The sequence below is a fragment of the Mustela lutreola genome, chromosome 2 (assembly GCF_030435805.1).
Source record: "Mustela lutreola isolate mMusLut2 chromosome 2, mMusLut2.pri, whole genome shotgun sequence".
Classification (NCBI taxonomy): domain Eukaryota; kingdom Metazoa; phylum Chordata; class Mammalia; order Carnivora; family Mustelidae; genus Mustela; species Mustela lutreola.
In genome coordinates, this window is record NC_081291.1 from 95264212 (window position 1) to 95284629 (window position 20418).

At 39.4% G+C, this 20418-nt stretch overlaps 1 protein-coding gene across 1 annotated transcript in view; it reads left to right on the forward strand.

The window, feature by feature from the left end:
* LOC131824556 (serotransferrin-like) overlaps nucleotides 1-17357 on the forward strand; it is a 56186-nt gene extending 38829 nt beyond the window's left edge. Inside the window, 3 exon segments of the mRNA XM_059162647.1 lie at nucleotides 5208-5344; nucleotides 6485-6539; nucleotides 16100-17357. Of these exon segments, the coding sequence (XP_059018630.1) occupies nucleotides 5208-5344; nucleotides 6485-6539; nucleotides 16100-16313 (406 nt within the window). The 3' untranslated portion in view covers nucleotides 16314-17357.
* Nucleotides 17358-20418: the final 3061 nt, after the last annotated feature.

The following is a 20418-nucleotide window of genomic DNA, read 5'->3' on the forward strand; positions in this document are numbered from 1 at the left end:
AAATTTTTATATTTCTTTTACTATTGTCCTAATGTTACTCTTAAAATTCTTGTGCTGCAGTTGAAGATACTTGTTTCTTGTTTTGTCTCTAACACTGATAAGAACTTAAGAGGAAAATCAATATACCACATTTAATTGATATTAAAATATTTTAATGCCTGTGAAATTAGAATGCTAGTTATAGTTGTTTGTGTCATAGTTTAATTGGTAGTATTTTCCCTTTCTTAGTAGTACTTGAAATAATAATGTGTCTTTTAATTGGTGGAATCTTAGGTTTGATGGAATGAGGCAGTTGTTTCTTTCCTTAGTTTTGAAGATGTCTTGACTTTTATTTTGTTGTTGCTTCCTTGCCCACAAGATGGTGGTGATGAGCAATCTGTCTGTTCTGCAAATTTAAAAAAAAAAAAAAAAAAAAAGACTATTTTTTTGAGCAGCTTTAGGTTCACAGCAAAATTGAGCAACAGGTCCAAAGACTTCCTATATTACTCTGCACTCCACACACATGCATAGCCTTTCCTGTTATAAGCATCCTTCTCCAGAGTGATTTGTTACAACTGATAAACTCCTACACGGACACATCGTAATCATTCTGAATCTTTGTTTTACATTAGAATTCACTTTTGGTGTTGTATATTTCTACACATTTGAACAAATGTATAATGACATATTCACCATTTATAGTTTCACACAGAGTATTTTCACTGCCCTAAAAATCCTCTGCATTCTGCTAATTCATCCCTCTGTTCCCTAACCCTGACAGCTACTTAAATATTTTGATGGTCCCCACATGGTACTTTTTTTCAGAATATTTGGAATCATACAGTAGGTAGCCTTTCAGGTTGGCTTCTTTTACTTACTAATATGCATTCAAGTTACTTCCATGTTTTTTCATTGTTCAATAGCTCATTTCTTTTTAGTGCTGGATAATATGTCATTGTCTGGAGGTATCACAGTTTATTTGTCCATTCACCTATTAAGGACTTCTTTTTTTTTTCTTTTTTTTTTAGATTTTTATATATTTATTTGATAGAGATCACAAGTAGGCAGAAGGCAGGCAGAGAGAGAGGGGGAAGCAGGCTCCCCGCTGAGCAGAGAGCCCGATGTGGGGCTCGATCCCAGGACCCTGAGATCATGACCCGAGCTGAAGGCAGAGGCTTAAACCACTGAGCCACCCAGGCTCCCCTCACCTATTAAGGACTTCTTGGTTTCTTCCAAGTTTTGGCAATTCTGAATAAAGCTGCTGTAAACATCCGTGTGCAGGTTTTTGTGTGGACATAAGTTTTTGGGTGAATATCAAGGATTGCAGTTGTGGAGCCATATGGTAAGAAATATGTTTAGTTTTTATTTTTTTTTAATTTTTTTTTTTTAAAGATTTTATTTATTTATTTGACAGAGATCACAAGTAGGCAGAGAGGCAGGCAGAGAGAGAGAGAGAGAGGAGGAAGCAGACTCCCTGCTGAGCAGAGAGCCCGATGTGGGACTCGATCCCAGGACCCTGAGATCATGACCTGAGCCGAAGGCAGCGGCTTAACCCACTGAGCCACCCAGGCGCCCAGAAATATGTTTAGTTTTGTGAGAAATTGCCAAACTGTCTTCCAAAGTAGCTATACCATTTTGCACTCCCACCAGCAATGTATGAGTGTTCCTCATACTCCAATGGATGAGAGTTGCTCTGCATCCTCCCCGGCATTTAATGTTGTCAGAGTTCTTGATTTCAGTAGTAGATCCATAGTGATATATAACTGCTTTAAGTTGCATTTCCCTGATGACATTGATAGGATGTGGATCATCTCTTCATATACTTATTTGCTGTCTATAGATCTTGTTTGGCGAGGTGTCTAAAGATCTTTGACCCATTTTTTCATTGGGTTGTTTTCTATTGTTGAGTTTTAAGAGTTCCTTGTATATTTTGGATAAAGTTCTTTATCAGAAATATGTTTTGCAAATATTTCCTCCCAGTCTTTGATTCATCTTCATTCTTTTGCTGGTGTCTTTTGTAGAGCAGAAATTTTTATCTTTAATAAAGTTCAGTTTATACTCTTCCCCATGAGTTATGCCTTTAGTGTTGTATCTAAAAAATCATTGCCAGACCCAAGATGTCTAGATATTCTCCTGTGTTCTCTCTCAGGATTTTTATGATTTTGTGGTTTACATTTAGATATGTGATCCATTTTGAGTTAATTCTTGTGAAAAGGATATGGTCTGTATCTGTTCATTGTATGTATTCATTTTTTTACACGTGGGTGTTTAGCTGTCCCAGCATCATTTGAAAAGATATCTTGTTCTGTTGTACAGATCTTACTCAACGATGAGGTTACATTCTAATAAACCTATAGTAAGTTGAAAATATCTCCAGTTGAAAATACATTTAATATACGTACTGAATGTCAGAGCTTAGCTTAGCCTACCTTAAATGTGTTCAGAACACTTAACACTGGCCTACAGTTGGGCAAAATCATCTAATACAAAGTCTGTTTTATAATACAGTGTTGAATATATCCATGTAACTTGTTGAATACTATACTAAAAGTAAAAATCAGAATGGTTGTGTATATTAGTTATTTACTCTCTTGATCCAGTGCCTGACTGGAAATGGTGGCTCAGTGCTGCTGCCCAGTATCACGAGATTGTACTCCATATTGCTAGCCCAGGAAAAGATTAAAATTCAAAATCCGAAATATGGTTTCTGTTGAATGTATATTGCTTTTGCACCATTGTAAGGTAAAAAGTTTTAAGTTGAACTGTTTTAAGTCGGGGACCATAGTAGGTGTCTCTTTCTGGACTTTGTTCTGCTGATCTCTACTGATCAGGACCATGCTTTCTTGATTACTAAAGCTTCATAGTAAGTCAGGCAGTGTCAGTCCTCCAGCTTTGCTCTTCAGTATTGTGTTGGCTATTCTGGGTCCTTTGCCTTACCATATAAATTACAGAATCAGTCTGTCAACATCTGCCATAAGTTACTAAGGTTTTGATTGGATTTCATTGGAATCTATAGATCAAGTTGGGAAGAACTGACATTTTGAAACTGTTTAGTCTTCCTGTCTGTGATGGTGGAATATCTCTGTTTATCTAGTTCTGCTTTGATTTTGTTGATCAGTTTTGTAGTTTCCTCATATAGATCTTGTACATATTTTATTATATTTATACCAAAGTTTCATTTTGGGGGGGATGATAATATAAATGGTATTGTGTTTCTAATATTTTGTTGTTGTGGGTGCTGTTTTTTACTGCTATAGGATATGAAAGCCTCTCTCCAGAATGGGTTCATATTTCCTTCTGTTGGGGGCTCTTGGAGTTCATCGAATCTGGCCCCGTTTTTATATAAATCTTTCTGCATCTTACGCCGTGAAAGAGTAAATTCATACCCCTGACCCCCAATCTGTGTGGCACAGGAGGCCTGGTATTTCAGTTCCTTTTGCATTAATTTCCCACACCTCCACTAGACAGCTTTTAAGTTGTAGGCTTTGTGCAGAGGGTTCAGCTCCAGCTCCCTGACTGCATGTTGGCCATTGCTCGTTTCCAGATATTGCTGAGCATTCAAACCCTGGTCCCTACAGTCTGTTATCTGCTCTTTCTCCTGGACTGTTTTGCTTTAGCTTTGATACCTCTTTACTTGTGCCACATGAGGATTCTCACTGTTGCTGCCTTAGGTTGGGCCCTGCCCGGTCACTGTGCTTCTAGTTTGGTTACCCTCTTAGATTTATCTGTCTTCCATGAAGCACCAATATTCTTTGTAATAGAAGGGCACAAACTCTGGAGGTCAGTGTCATTCCCCTTTGCTGCTTGGTCTGGTTTCCTCCCTGTGTACCAGCCTACCTTGAGCTCTGTAGGCCACGATGTTCCACTCTATTGTGCTCTGCACATACTACTTTCCAGGCAGTCTGTGTCCCAGTTTTTTTGTCTGGCTAAAATTTAGCCCAGTTGTTGACATCCTCCATTAAGTCATCTTGACCTTTTCTCATGTAAATGTTCTTGTTTGTTCCCGTTGGTGCATAGGTCTGTTTTAGCATTTTATGACATAGTTTTGTATATGATGACTTTGAAATGCCAATTGAATATTACCCCCACCTTAAAAGACCACCAGAGACGTGAGTCAAAGCCAATCGGCAAGGGTCGTTTATTGCAGGTTCGAACCTGGACCTCTGTGCCGGACCTCTGCGCCGCTCGCTCGTTGCCGATAACGCCGAGAGGTCCAGAGCTGGGTTGGTGCAGGGGTTTTATAGACAGGTACAAACAAGTTTCGGGTGGGGCTGAGCTGATTGATTGATAGTTTGAACAGGCATACTTGGAGTCAGTGGATTGGGTCAGGGGACCGGTGTGCTTGCGAAAGCAGACAAAGCAAATCTTAAAGAAGCAGAACTGGCTGGTTAGCCCACGCATGCGGGGGGGGGGGGGGGGGGGGTGCTGGGGGAAGCACTATCAGGATATTGAAGGCCTGGTTACTATCAAGTAAAGACAATTGGGAGTCTCCTGGTGGAATGTTACATTCCTGCTATGAAGCATCCTTGTTAATGAGATTTAGGTTTAGAAGAAATTTAACTTTATTTACTTTTCCTTCTACCTCCGCCTCCTTCCGTTTTTCATGGAGGGGAGGGTGACATTAGGGCTATTGATAAGGTAACTTCTTTGTTGTAAATCTCAAGGACATTTGCAAACCAAACCAAGGGAGACTCCTACCTTGCAGGACTGTGATCTCTGCAAGTTAACTATCGTTTTATGGCAGTCAGGGGTGCCTGAGGAATGCTACACGTATGGAGGGGAGCGGGTGAAGGGGGGGGTGCAAGGCGCCAGCTTTTGCTTTGTCCTCAGCCAGCCTCCTGCTCCTTCAATTTCCTGGTCTTTGGGGGACAGGCATGATTTCCTTTTTTAACTTTTTGGATTACTCATTGATAATACATTAACACTAAGTAGTCCTTTGTTTTCTGTTGTTGTTTTTGCATTTTTATAAAACTTGATAAAAAAATTTCAAACTGTACAGTCATCAGAAATACATAGTTAACCAAAAATGCACACACTTGGCATCTCCTCAGTAGTCCTTTGTTAAATGAGTATTTTTATGGTATGATTACATGTGTGCACACTTGCATTTGAGCCTGCTGTGTGTTACTAATTAGGATTGAATTGGATGAAATTAAGGATATAACTTTTCAGTATAATGCTGTACTCCTGCTTGCTTACATGCTGGTTTTTCTTTCTCCTCCTTCCAGGGCTGTTGTGTTTGTTGTGGACAGTGCAGCCTTCCAGCGAGAGGTGAAAGATGTGGCAGAGTTTCTGTATCAAGTCCTCATCGACAGTATGAGTCTGAAGAACACACCATCATTCTTAATCGCCTGCAATAAGCAAGGTGCCATCATGTTTTCCAGCAATAATAATTGAGATTTTTCTGGGATTGCTACTAAGAGCTAATACATTTGTTATTATTGAGGATGAGAGATGATTGTTAAGGAACTATGAAGGATTTTAAATCTAAAAGTTGTTTATATACCTGCATTTTTATTAGGTTTTTAAAAAAATTTTTATTAATTTTGTTAGTTTTACCAGTCTGTTCTAAGGAGTGTCTGTTAACAGTTTTTCTTTGATACAGTGTTTTACATTTCACAAAATTATAAATCATTTTACTTTATTTACCAAGTTAAGTTTGTCAGATTGACAGTATGTCCTATCACACACAATTGTGGAGGGCCAGGGGACCATCTGTCTTTTCAGACACATTTACCTTCCAGCACATTTTATCAAGGAGGGTTTTTGTTTGCACAAATTGTGTTTTCTTTAACCTCATAACCATTAAACATTTTCTATCACACCCAGTAATCTGAGGCTTCAGTTTCATTATCTCTAGCGTAAGATAAACTAGTTGATTTTATAGTCTTCTTTCAAATTAAAATTCTGATTCTACAGCATTTGTCAGAAGTGATCAGGTAGTTATAACCCTAACAATGCCTAATCAGGAAGTGGTGTTAGGATCATTACTGGCCTCTCGGTTTCTTTTCTTTGGTGTAGGAGAGAAGGTGATATTTATTTGGCTTTTGCTGGAAGCCAAACCAGCAAAGAGGGTGTTCCTCTCTTACCAAGGGGCAATTAAGTGACATAGTATCTTAGTATCAGCTGGAAATGTGCTTAGTTTACTTTTATATGACAAGTAGGATGTTTCTATTTACAATCAAAAAGCTCTTAGGTTTTCTCTCTGATAGGCTAGCTGGACTTACATATATTTTGTAAGATGTAGAAACTTTCATGAACTAGTCAATTTTAGGGATAGGAACTTAATATATTTGTAAGCATTATTATAGGAAAACCCATACCTGAAAATTAGAAAGCTTATTTTAGTAGTTAAGCTACTAATGGTAAAAAGCTCTTTAGGAAAAAAAAAAGGGGGGGGGGGAGAAACTTACTGGTTTAAATTGGAATTTTCCATATGTGCAAGAGGTCTTGGGAAAAGACCCTTTCCGGTTTAAACTATAACAATGTCTTTATTTCTTTACAGACATTACAATGGCAAAATCCGCAAAGTTAATTCAGCAGCAGCTTGAGAAAGAACTGTAAGTATGAATAAGTCATATTGATTAATGTAGATTTTAACACTTAGGAAATTTGAATATATTGCTTAAGGTCTTTGGTTGTATATAATTATCATAGCCCAAAGAATAGTGTGACATATATTTGTTAAATAATTGACAAAATTAATGGAATTCTAAAAGGCATCGGTGGGATGTTTATGGATGCTTTAAAAATTCATGGAAAGAAAATCTCAGGTTTATTGAGACCATAAGCTCAATTTATTTTCCCACTGTTTCTAGTTCATTTATAGTAGATATGAAAGGTTTTAGAAACTAAAAAATTTGAAAGCCATGGAAATTTTTGTTGACAAAATAAGGAATGCTTTAAAAGAATTTAAAAATCTATTATACTATTTTATAGCTTATTTTATCATTTTCTAGCTACATTGCAATATCATTTAGCTTATTTTAGTGTTTAAAAATTTGTAAAGTGAGCTGTAACTTCTTGAATTTTAAGAAATCTACTAGCATGTCTATACTCTCCCAGTTTATAAGAGCTAGCTACAGCTTGCTTACCCGGGAGCTACCATCAATATTATATGAAGCTAGTAATTTTTTCTTGCTGCTGTTATGTAGACTTTTGTGTGTGTGTGTGTGTGTGTGTGTGTGTGTGTGTGTGTAAATTCAACTTTGAGAGGCACCTGGTTGCCTCAGTCAGTTAAGTGTCTGCCTTTGGAGCAGGTCATGATGCCGGGGTCCTGGGATAGAGTCTCTATATCAGGCTCCCTGCTCTCCAGGGAGCCTGCTTTTCCCTCTGCCCTTCCCCCTACTCATGCACTCTCTCTCAAATAAATAAAATCTTAAAAAAAAAAAAATTCAACTTCGAGCACATTTTTTTCCCCCACCAGGATTTACTTACTCATTTATACATTTAACATCTAGTATATGGCAAGCCCTGCTTTCAGGATGTGGCTGTAGGGGGAACTGTGATGTGGTTCCTGTACTCAGGAGCTTAGGGTTGACAAACTCCTGCTCGGGGTGTGCAAACAAGAAATAGGTTAACATTTTTAAAGGGCAGGTTAAAAAAATAGGAAAAGTAGAAAAATATGTGACAGAAACTAAATGTCACCCACAAGCCCAAAACATTTAATTTATGGTTTTTTACAGAAAAATTTTATCAGACCTGGTCTGTCATTTTCTGTGTTTCTTTTTTCTTTTAACTGAGAATGATATATTTAATTTCATATGCTTTAAACTTTTTAATATATGAATAGAAGAGTAAAGTTAGCGGTTCAGTCAGATTTATCAAAGACCTCCTGCTTTCAAGTTGAATATCAAAAAAGATTTTTTTAAACACTTTTATGGGGAGCAATTGATATGTAAAAAGCCGTGCATATTTAATGTGTACAACTCCATGCATTTGTGGATAAGTATCCACCTTTGAAGCCATCACCACCATCGAGGCCCTAAAAATACCATTATTTTGTAGTTTCCTCCTGCTCTCTTTATTGTTTGTGTTTGTATGAGGGTGAGTGAGAGAAACAGAGTGTTTCATGAGAATACTTAAGATCTATAGTATTGGCAGATTTTAAGTATACAGTGCAGTATTGTTAGCTGTACACACTATGCTATATAGATCTCTAGTATATACTTACTTGCATAAGTGAACCTTTTTTTAAAAAAATATTTATTTGAGAGAGAGAGTTGGGGGAGGGACAGAGGGAGAGGGAGAAGTAGGCTTCCCTCCCTGCACGAGCTGAGAGCCCAACATGGGCTGGGATCATGCCCTTAGCCGAAGGCAGACGCTTAACCGACTGAGCCACCCAGACACCCCTGTATAACTGAAACTTTATAACTTTTGACCTAATAACCAAAGGCTCCCCATTTCTCCCTCTCCCCCCACTCCAGTAACCACCATTCTACCCTGCTTCTATGTGTTTGTTTTAGATTTCATATGTAAGTGTGATTATATATTATTTGTCTTAATTGGGTTTGTTATATCACTTAGCATAGTAGGTTTATCCATGTTGTTATAAATAGTAGGATTTCCTTCTTTTCAGGGCTAAATAATATTCATTGCATGTATGTTCCACATTTTCTTTATCCATTTATCCTTTGCTGGACATTTAGGTTGCTTCCATATATTGCCTCTTGTAGTAATGCTCCAATGAACATGAGAGTGCAATTACCTCTTCAAGAACCTGATTTTAATTCCTTTAGATAAATACCCAGAAATGGAATTGCTGGATCATATGGTAGTTTTATTTGTAATTTTTTGAGGAATCTTCATGGTGTTTTCCATAGTGGCTGTATCTTACATTCCCACCAACAATGTACCAGGATTGCCTTTTGTCTGCATCTCTACAACTTAACTTGTTTGTTTTGTTTTAATGTTAGTCACTATCTCAGGTGTGAGGGTATATCTCATGGTGCTTCTGATTTGCATTTCCCTAATGATTAGTTATGTTGTGTACCTTTTCATGTACTTATTGGCATTTGTGTCCTCTTTGGAGAAACGTCTGTTCAGAAATGTCTATCCTTTGTCCATTTTTCAATTGGATTATTATTTTTTTTTTTTTTGTTAGTGACTGGTAGGAGTTTCTTATATATTTTGGATATTAACCCTTATCAGATACATGGTTTGCAGGTATTCTCCAATTCCAGGTTATCCTTTTATTTTACAGATTGTTTCTTTTGCTCTGCAGAAGTTATTTAAATTAGCAATCACATTTATGTTTCCTTCTGTTGCGTATGCTTTTGGTGTCATATCCAAAAACTCACTGCCACAACCAGGGTCACCGAGCTTTTCCTTTGGTTTTCCTTCTTGGGTTTTTGTGGCTTAAGGTCTTATGTATAAGTCTTTAATTCATTTTGAGTTGATTTTTGTGTACAATATAAGATAAAGGTCCAATTTTATTCATTTGCTTATAGATAATCCAGTTTTCCTAGGACCATTTATTAAAAAGACTATCCTTTACCCATTGTATATTCTTGTCATCCTTGTCAAAGGTTTACTGACTGTATGTGTGGGTTTATTTTTGGCCCCTCTACTATATTCTACTGGTCTGTGTGTCTTCTTATGTCAGTATCATACTGTTTTGATTACTATAGCTTTTTTATATAATTTGAAACCTGCAAGTGTGATGCTTTCATCTTTTTTGTCTTTATTCAAGATTACTTTTACTATTATGGGTCTTTTTGTGGTTCCATATGAATTCTATCATTGTTTCTTCTATTTCTGCAAAAAATTATTCCATTGGAATACTGATATTGCACTGCATCTGTAGAGGACTTTGCATCATACAGACATTTTAACAATATTTAATTATTCTAATTGAGGAACAAAGATATCTTTTCCTTTATTCATGTCTTCAGTTTCTTTCACAGATGTCTTATAGTTTTCAGTATATAGATCATTTGCCTACTTTAGGGTTTACATTTATGCTTAAGTATTTTATTTTTGATGCTTTGTAAACAGGATTGGTAATTCCTAATTTCTCTGATAGATCATTAGTAGGGTAGAGAAACATAACTGATTTTTGTATGTTGATTTTGTATCCTGAAACTTTACTAAATTTTTTAGTAGTTCTTTTTCTTTGATGGTGATTTAGGGATTTATATATATAAGATTAAGTCATCTGTGAACAGAGAGAATCTTCTTTTTGATTTTCATGCTTTTTATTTCTTTCTTTGTATAATTGCTGTCTCTAGGACTTACAGTACTATGCTGAATACACGTGATGAGAGTGGGCATCCTTGTATGGATCTTAGAGGAAAAGCTTTCAGCTTTTCACTGTTGAATATGATATTTTCTGTGGACTTGTCATATATGACCTTTATTATTTTGAGCTATATTCCTTTTGTGCCTATTTCATTGCATTTTAATCATGAAAGGATGTTGATTTTTGTCAAGTGATTTTTCTTTATTGAGATGATTGTATGATTTTTATCCTTCATCCTGTTAATGTGGTATATCACCTCTCTTGGTTTGTATATGTTGAACTGTCTTTCCATCTTGAGTAAATCCCATTTGATCTTAGTGTACAATCCATTTAATGTTTGTACTGTTGAATTTGGTTTGCCAGTATTTTGTTGAGGACTTTTGTACCTATGTTCATTAGGTATTTTGGCCTATACTTTTCTTGTAGTATCCTTATCTGTCTTGGCTATCAGGGGAAGGCTAGCTAAAATGAGTTTGGAAGTGTTACCTCCTCTTTAATTAGGAAGAGTTTGAGAAGAATTGGTGTTGATTCTTCTTTAAATGTTTGGTAGAATTCACCAGTGAGCCATCACGTCTTCACCTGTTCTTTGCTGGTCGTTTTTGATTACTGATTCAGTCTCCTTCCTCATTATTGGTCTGTTCAGATTTTGTTTTTTCAAGATTCAGTTTTGGTATGTTGTGTGTTTCTAGGAATTTATCCATTTCTTCTAGGTTGTCTAATTTGTTAATGGACTCTTATCCTTTGTATATCTGTTGAGTAATTACCCCTTTCATTTCTGATTTTATTAATTTTAGTCTTCTCCTTGCTAAAGGTTTGTCAATTTTATCTTTCAAAAAACTCCTCTTAGTTTCATTGATATTTTCTATTGTTTTCTAGTCTGTATTTCATTTGTTTTTGCTCTGATGTTTATTTTTTCCATCCTTCTGCTAGCTTCAGGGTTAGTTTTTTCTTTTTCTAGTTTCTGGGGGTGTAAACTTAGCTTGTTTATCTAGATCTTTCTTTTCTCCTAGACTAGATATTTATTGCTATAAACTTCCCTCTTAGAACTGCCTTTTGCTGCATTCTGTAAGTTTTGGTGTGTTGGGTTTCCATTTTCATTCATTTCAATATTTTTTTATTTGCCTCTGGATTCTTCCTTGACCTTTTAGTTGTTCAGAAATGTGTTATTAATGCCCCACATATTTATGAATTTTCCAGTATTCCTTCTGTTATTGAATCCTAGGTTCATATCATTGTGGTCAGAAAAGATACATGACGTGATTTCGGTCTTAAATTTGTTAACTTGTTTTGTCACCTAACATGTTATCTATGCTGGAGAACTGTTCTATGTACACTTAAAAAGAAAGCATCCTGCAAATGTTGGCTGGAATGTTCTGTTAGGAATATTTGGTATATAGTCTTGTTCAAATATGTTGTTTTATTGATTTTTGTCTGGATGATCTATTCATTATTGGAAGAGTAGTATTTAAATCCCCTCCTATTACTGTGTTGATATCTACTTCTCCCTTTAGTTCTATTGATATTTGCTTTATGTATTTAGATTCTCTGATGTTAGGAGCATATATGGTTACAATATCATACCCTTTTGATGAATTGACCCCTTTATTTTTATATAATGACCTGCTTTTCTCTTGTGACAATTTTTAACTTAAAGTCTGTTTTGATGTAACAGTTATAGCCAGGCCTGCCCTTTTGGTTGTCATTTGCATGGAATGTCTTTTTCTGTCCCTTCACTTAGAACCTTTAATCTAAAATGTGTCCTGGAGACACATTTAAAGATTTTATTTATTTTATTTATTTATTTGACAGAGAGAGATCACAAGTAGGCAGAGAGGCAGGCAGAGAGAGAGAGGAGGAAGCAGGCTCCCTGCTGAGCAGAGAGCCCGATGTGGGACTCAATCCCAGGACCCTGAGATCATGACCCGAGCCGAAGGCAGCGGCTTAACCCACTGAGCCACCCAGGCGCCCTTGATTTTGTTTTTTAATACATTCATCCACTCAGTTTTGATTAGAGAATTTAAAGCATTTACATTTAAAGTAATTACTGGTAGGTAAGGACTTACTGTGTTTTGTTGATTGTCTTCTGTTTTATAATTCCTTTGTCCCTTTCTTCTTTCTTTAATGATTTGTTTGTGGTGTTATACTCAGATTCCTTTCTCTTTATTTTGTGTATCATAGGTTTTTTCTTTGTGATTATACTGAGACTTTTATAAAACATAGTATTGGTAATCTTATTTTAAGCTGATAACAGCTTTACTGCATGCAAAAATTGCATGCATTAACTTCTTCCCTTCATTTTATACTATTGATTCCACAATTCACATTTTTATCCACAGTTCACGTCTTTTTTTAAAAAGATTTTATTTGTTTATTTGACGGAGAGAGGAACACAAGCAGGGGGAGTGGGAGAAGGAGAAGCAGGCTTCCCGCAGAGCAGGGGACCCGTTGAGGTGCTCCATCCCAGGGCCCTGGGATCATAACCTGAGCTGAAAGCAGACACTTAATGACTGAGCCACCCTGGCACCCCTCCACCATTCATTTTTTATATTGTGTATCCATTAATAAATTACTGTAGCCATAGTTATCTTTAATACTTTTGTCTCTAGCTTTCATGGTAGACTTAAGACTTAAGTGATTTATGTGTCACCGTTATAGTATTAGAGTATTCTGAATTTGTCATAGTGAGTTTTATACTTTCCTATGTTTTCATGTTGTTAGTTAGTGTCCTTTTGTTTCACCTTTAAGAACTGCCTTCAGCATTTCTTCCAAGGCAGGTCTAGTGGTTATGAACTCCTTCAGATTTTGTGTGTCTGGGAAACTTTGTCTCCTTCATGTCTGATGGACAGTTTTGCTGGGTATGGTATTGTTGGTAGCAGTTTTTTTTCTTTCAGTATTTTTTTCTTTTTTTTTTTCTTTCAGCACTTTGAATATATCATTCCATTCTGTACTATCATACAGCCTTTCTGCCAAGGCTAAGAAATTTAGTCTTACGGGGTTTCCCTTGTTTGTAACCGTTGTCTTTTCTCTTGCTGTTTTCAAAATTCTCTTTGTCTTTGTTTTTTTGTTAGTTTGATTATAGTGTGTTTTGGTGAAGCTCTCTTTATGTTTAATCTATTTAGGGTTCTTTGGGCTTAATGGATCTACCTGTTCATTTCCCTTTCTAGATTTAGGGTTTTCTGTATTATTTCTTTAAAAATAAGTTTTCTGTTTGTCTTTCTCTGCTCCTTTTGGACTGCCATAATGCATATATTTGATTCCTTTAGTGATATAAGTTATTTAGTCTCCCTTTACTCTTTTTTTTCTTTTTGTTCTTCTCATTAGGTAACTTCAAATTACCTGCCTCAGGCTCCCTGGTTCTTTCTTTGTCTTAATCAAGGCTGCTGTTAAAGATCTCTGAATTTTTCACATCAGTCAATTGTGTTCTTTAGCTCTAGAGTATCATAAAAACTTTTTATGGCATCTCTTTGTTGATCTGCTGCTGTTGTTGCTTCTTCTTCTTTTTTTTTTTTTTTTAAGTAGACTCCATGCCCAACATTGGGCTTGAACTCACAAACCTGAGATCAAGAGTCTCCTGCTTTACCAGCTGAGCTAGCCAGGTGCCCTGAGCTTCTTATTTTTATTCATATATTACTTTTCTCATTTTGTTGAGTTGTCTGTTCTCTTCTTATAGCTCAGTGAACTTTCAAATGATTATTTTGAATTCTTTGTCAGGAATTTCATAGATCTCCATTTCTTTAAGGTCAGTTATTGGTTCTTTATTTTGTTCCTTTGAACTCCAGCTTGCTGCTGGAGTGCTTTGGCAGACTGGCCTGGCTCCTAGGTCCATGGGTATGTGGGTCTACTGTCTGGGTTCATGGAAGTGGGCCCGGCACCAGGGTCCACTTGGGTGGCCTGGCCAGGTGCCTGGTCTACTGGGGCAGGTCTGGTGCTGGGGTCCATTGGGGTGGTCCTGGAGCTTGGGCCCATAGGAGTAGATTGGGGCCATTGGGGCGGTCAGCCTGGTGCTGAGTTCTGTGGCTTAGTGAGTGCTTACTTCACTGGCCTTCTCCCAAGTGAAGCATATTTCTCCGTGCTTGCAGGAAAAGTAACGTGGGTAATGTGAAACTGTCCTTCCTATCCTCTTTGAATCCATCCTTTCTTATTTCTGTGTAACACCCAGTTGTAATCTTGGACCCAGATGCCTGCTCTCTCATGCATGTGTGTGCTTATTCAAATTGATGGTTCTGTGAGAAGAATTGTGCTGGAAACCCCTATTCTGCCATCTTGCTAATGTCAGTGTCAGTGGTTTCTGTCCCTTCTGAAATCGCATGTTTATCATTTTTCCCTTACTTCTGATGGTCACTCTCTTAAGACTATAAATTGCTTGTTGTTAGGCTAAGGAAATTAGAACAATTAGATGATTTGGTTTTTCCAGAAATTCTGGTGCAATTGTTGGGAATTGGGGGGGAAAGTGATCATAATGTTTGTGTATCCATTTTGGCTTTTTCTTCTGGTATAGTCCAACTCTTCCTAGGTTAAAAAATGTATTTTCTTTAGTCCATTTGCTTTTCACTCTAAAGAGCCATAGAAAAGCAATACAGACAGAAATGCTATATTATAAGGTAGTGAGGTAAAAATGTTAAAAGTTGGGAAGGTGAACATCAATTAAATTAGAAGTCAGATTTGATTTGATCTTTAAAGTTTTTTTATTTTTATTAGTAATCTCTACACCCATTTTGGGGCTCAAACTTATGACCCCAAGATCAAGAGTCTCATGCTCTTAGAACTGAGCCAACCAGGTGCCCCAGGAGTCTGATTTTTAATTAATGTGAGAATTCGGCCCTGTCAGCATTGAAGCATTTCATAGTCTTCTGAAAAACTTCTGAAAAGGCTATGTTCACATGGCCTTATGGTAAGAGCTGAATATAGGTGATGTTTGGCCTTTTATCCTTAAGTTTTTTTTTTTTTTTTAAATTGTAAAATATCTTACATATAAAGGGATACATGACACATATATTGAATTTAAAGAATATTTAAATGAATACCCATGGACCCACCACCTTGCTTATTAGAAGGCTCTAGGGGCTCCTCCCTATTAATCTTGAATTTAGTATCTTGAATTTTGTATTAATTATTTTTTAAAGTACTTTTACCGTGTGTGTGTGTGTGTTTCTAAACCAAGGTATCAGTTTTTCCTGGAGATTCTTCACGAATTTTCATGCAATCTTACAGCTCCAAGAAATGCTTTATTTTGTTAAGAAAGCACATTGGGAGCCTGTTTTCCAAGGCTTCTGGATTGCAGAAAGGGCGGGAGAAGTATATGCAGGAGCATTGCTGTGCACTCTTTTTTGGGGCCAGCAGGTGGCAGTAAGACAACTTAAGTTTGGGAAGGTTTTCCTGGGTAAAGAGGTTGGAGAATAGTAATTGTGCCCAAACTGGATATGAGAATCTGGAGTTTGTAGATTTACTAAGCTCTGTATCCACATAGACTCGTGATAAACATAAATATTGTATTTTCCCACACTTAACTTTCAGAGACTTAAGTTACTTTAACATTTATAGCATGTATTTAAAAAATATGTTCAAAAATGGCATCATGCAGATGATGTTAGAGGAAGGGGATAAGGTTGCCCTGGGTTGAGAGAAGGTTGGTATGACCTGGGCACATGAGCGATCTGCTCTTATCAAGCCAAGTCTGGCTAGACCCCCGCCTCTCCTGTCGGAGAGCAATTTCTGAATGCAAGGGGTTAATCGACGTCTTAATAGTGTAATTGACAGTTGAATGTCTGGTACTTAAATGAGTGCTGAAATGTTTAGGAATGTGTGTGGCTTCCTAAGGCCCTTAGTTGCTATATAAATGCTATTGCTCTCTTCCTGACTCATTTTTCTTTCATCTCACAGCAACACTTTACGAGTCACCCGTTCTGCTGCCCCCAGCACACTGGACAGTTCCAGCACTGCCCCCGCTCAGCTGGGAAAGAAAGGCAAAGAATTTGAGTTCTCACAGTTGCCCCTCAAAGTGGAGTTCCTAGAGTGCAGTGCCAAGGGTGGAAGAGGGGACACGGGCTCCGCAGACATCCAGGACCTGGAGAAATGGCTGGCGAAAATCGCCTGAGGGGCAGGGCCAGAGCTCAGGACATTAATGTGAATATGTGTGGCCCACAGTTTTGGAAAAGGGTTTGGTAGCCTGGAGATGATAAAGAAGTTGATAAAGAATGGGTACGAAATGTAATTAGAAACATTTTCTTGTTCTGGAAACAAATTATTGTTGAAAGTAACTTGGAATTTTTGTTTTTCAGTTTAGTTCTCCCTCAGTGTTTTCTAATCACTTACCTGCCTGTGTTTCTTCCCTTGGTTAAGGTTTATGTCATGTCCCTTTAGCAAATGCTTGACCTAGGGTCAAGGTCTTTGTGACCATAACAAGTGGATCCACATAGAGAGGATATTATCATGAGAGTACGGTTATCATCTGAAAAGTTTCTTATCCTCTGCTTCTGTGTGTTAGTCCCTTTTCCTGAAAACAAACCTGTCTGTGTATGGAACCAGTTGATTCCATTTGCCCTTGATGTTCATGGGCAGTACGTCATCTAGTCCTTTGTGACTTCTCCGAGGTGTGTGTGTAGTTACCATGCGGTTTCCCGACATATGAAGAAGACAGGTAGGAAACAGCAAGGCTGTGTTGACAGTGGGTCTGTTCTTCATCAATGTGGTGACTTGTCTACACTCCAGCCTCACAGCACTCAGGTTTTAAAAACTTGCCCTGAACCCCTGGAGTCATTCCCAGATGATAGAACTATAAATGCTAAATCCCCACATGGCGAGCATCTGATGTGCTCTCGTGGCTTCCCTTAACTGAGGAGTATATAAAGATTTAGAAGCTGTGTGTGGTTTTTTGGATGGCCGAGGGCCCTGGGGCTACGTTTCTATACTCTTTGACCAGCCCCTATTTTATACTAGGAGCTAGAATGCTGTGGAACCCACACGAATTAAAAAAGTTCTCCATAGTTTTTTAAAGTGCATATTCACTCATGGTTGAAAGAAAAGTCAGCTTTTTCAAAGTGGTATTCTTTGTTGTCTTCTTAAATGTTGACTTTTTTTTAATGGCTTTTATAAATTATTAATGCGTTTCTTGGTAAATAAACAACATGTCTGGCTCAGAGCAATCGAGTGGAATGGTAGAGTGAGTACAACTGGGAGCATGTGTTAGGGTGCAGGCTGAGCTCCATTATTTCCAGGGCCTGAGGATTGCAGCATACACAGGGACAAACTGCTGTCCCTACTTCACACACTCAGGGACAAGCCACACTAAAGCTTCAGAGGAGACAGGAGTAGCTGAGGTGAGGGAGAAGCTGGTCCCAGAACAGTGTGGTCAGAGCCAGGACAGGAGAGGTGTCAGGGCTCGGCAGGTGCACAACAGGGGCACCTCACCTGGCTGTGAGGGGTCAGGGAGAGTCAGATAGAAGCATGGGGCCGAAACCATCCCAGGGAGTGCAGTCCCCTTGTCTGTGCACTACAGCCCAAGCCTCTGCCTTCCTGCCTGCCTGTGGGTCATCCCAGCTCTGCGTGAGAGCCCTCCAGCTCCCCGCTGCCCCCAGCCCTGGATCCTACGCCTTGCTGCTCACTTGTGGAGGAAGTGCGGGCAGAAATGGAGAAGACAGTGGGCTTTGACCCACGCAGAGTTCTTATTTGAAAGCCTTATTGCTACTTGTGTTCTTACCATCCTTTGGATTCTTGGTTTTTGTCCTTTTTAGCCAGCAGTAATTTAAGGAAATAGGTAAGAATAATGAACCAGAAATCAACAGAGAATGTGATGCATGTGACACGTTCACATAGTCACAGTAGGTGCTTGTGTGAATAAAAATCAGAGGCTTGACGCTTCCATTAAGAGGCATGTGTGCTCAGCTTCGTTTTGTTTTCCTGGCTAATAAATTGTTTGCTTTACTGGAGGAAGCAATACACCAAAAAAGTCAAGTTCTCTCTCAAGCAGTGATTCTCAGATGCCAGTGGGCATCAGAATGATGTGTGGTGCCCAGCAGACAGGAGCTCCTAGGAGCGCCCTACATACTCACCTGCCCTGGAGTGAGTGCCATACGTGCCTTCAAGAAGCTGGATTTTTAAGTCCTTGGGGCCACATGTCCTGTTTAGTTTTTCTCACAGGGTGGGAAGTAAGCAAGCAGGTGTCAGAGTCCGTCCCAGGCGCTCTCATCCTGCTTCCTACTCCTGTGCTCTCGTTATCCCATTCGTGTGCATTTGGGCCAGGGGGAGATTGTGGAGACCAGTTCTTGGGTGCTGGGAAGGGGTTCCAAGAGGTCCCATGTGGTGTTCTCTAATCATGGTATCCTCTTGTGGCCCTGAAGCCGTTCAGCCATGGGGATTGGCAGACGAGGCACAGCTATGGGTCAAAGATGAGACCACTGTGGCTTGAAACAGCTCCTTCTTGGGAACACAACAGTGTCTGAGCCACTGGATATGTATGGGCCCTGACACCTGCTCACAGGCCAGCTGCCACCTGATACAAATAACCCTATTCCTTGCTAAGGGAGAGGTGCAGGATGCAGGGAGGTGCCATTATGTGTGTGTGGGGGGGGGGTGGCTGTGATGAATATGCCATGGGCACACCATTGCTTCTGGAATGGGGTCTTCCATGGGGTGTGGAACACGTGCAGACTGAGGGGTCGGGGTACTGTTGGCCTTACTGTTTATTCCAGCTCTTTTTTCAAGCCCTTTTCCGAGGGGTCTGGGGCCTTGGTAGCCCTGCCACTGCCAGTAACCTGCCCGTTTGCTGGAGTCCGAGTCAGCAACAGCAGTTCTTAGTAGGGAGTGCCACTTACTTTTTCCCATGGCTTCTGTCTCAGCACCTCCTGGGATTCGTGTCCCCCTGAGGTCCTCTTACGTGTGAGGCACTTAGTGTTCCATTGACTTGAGATTATTGTGTTTCAACTGAAATGTGTGTTTGTGGTATTTTTGGTATATGTGTGTATTGGTGTACTTTGGTATTTCTAAATACAGTTAAGCATAGGATTATCAAAGCTGCTTTCTCCACTCTTGCTCACTGGACACAATGCAGCTACAGTGATAAGGAAAGCCACCTCGAGCAGCATCCTTCGGACAGGTCATCACCAACCCTCTGTCATCTTCATATTTGTGTGGGGAATGTCAGGGTGCTCCGTTCTTCTGGCAGGGGCCGGGGCTGCTGGACGGTTATGTTGATGCTGTGTCCTACATTATTTCCTCCCCTTGCTATCTCAAGTCCTGTTATCCCGAACACAGTAATCCTGGGAAATGGTTGTGGGCTTGGAAGAGCTTGCCTCTGGCTTCAGTCTGGTTTGTACAAGCGTGTGCACTTCGGCTGTCAAGCCTCTCCCCCTTGCTATCCCCTGGACCCCTCTACCTCATTTTACATCTGGCAGCCAGAGAAGTGAGGATTAGCGGACAGAGCATCCATTTCCTGTCTCTCCTAATTTAGAGGTGGCTTCTCTGAGATGGCAGATAGGAGGGTGTTCCAGAAACTTTAGAACCTTCAAAAGGGAAAAATACGTAGTGAGGTTGAACTCAAAAAAATGAGACCTGGTGAACTTAGCTTACTCCATAGCTCCAGGATTCCCAGCATTCTCAGGCCAGAGCTGTTCTGGGCCTGATCTTGGCCTTTGTGTCCTCTCTGGATTGGTCTCACAGTTGTTGAGGATTTCAGGGCATCTTTTAGTCTGGAAATGACTGATATCTGAAGGGGCCTCTCAGGGATGTTCTCTAATCAGTGTGGGGAAAAGCAGGAGGGCGTATGTGGCTGCTTGGTATCACACCAGGATGATTAGGCTCACCTTAAATTCTTTAATAGCTTTCTGGACATCACCAGAAGGGAGAAAGATTCAGTCCCTGCCCCCACCCTTCAAAACCCCCAGCCGTGGCAAGTGGGGACCAGGGATTAAAGAAGTTATTACACAGCCCTGAGTCTCAGTTCAGCCTGGGGCTTCCCTTTCCATTAGCCTTCAGACAGTGGAGATGATGGAAATGAGTGAGACTTTCGCCTCAGTGTGTCTGAGGATGTGAAGGGCCCAGGTGAAGAAGAGGAAGAAGCAAAGGGCATTGGGTGGTAGACCCCCAGACGGGAGACCAGGGTTTGTGGAGCAAGCAGGTGAAGAAATCTGGTTTGGCACAGTGCCCCCCCTCCCCAACTAGCCCCCCATATATGACTGCACCACTTAGAAACACTGGACAAGAGG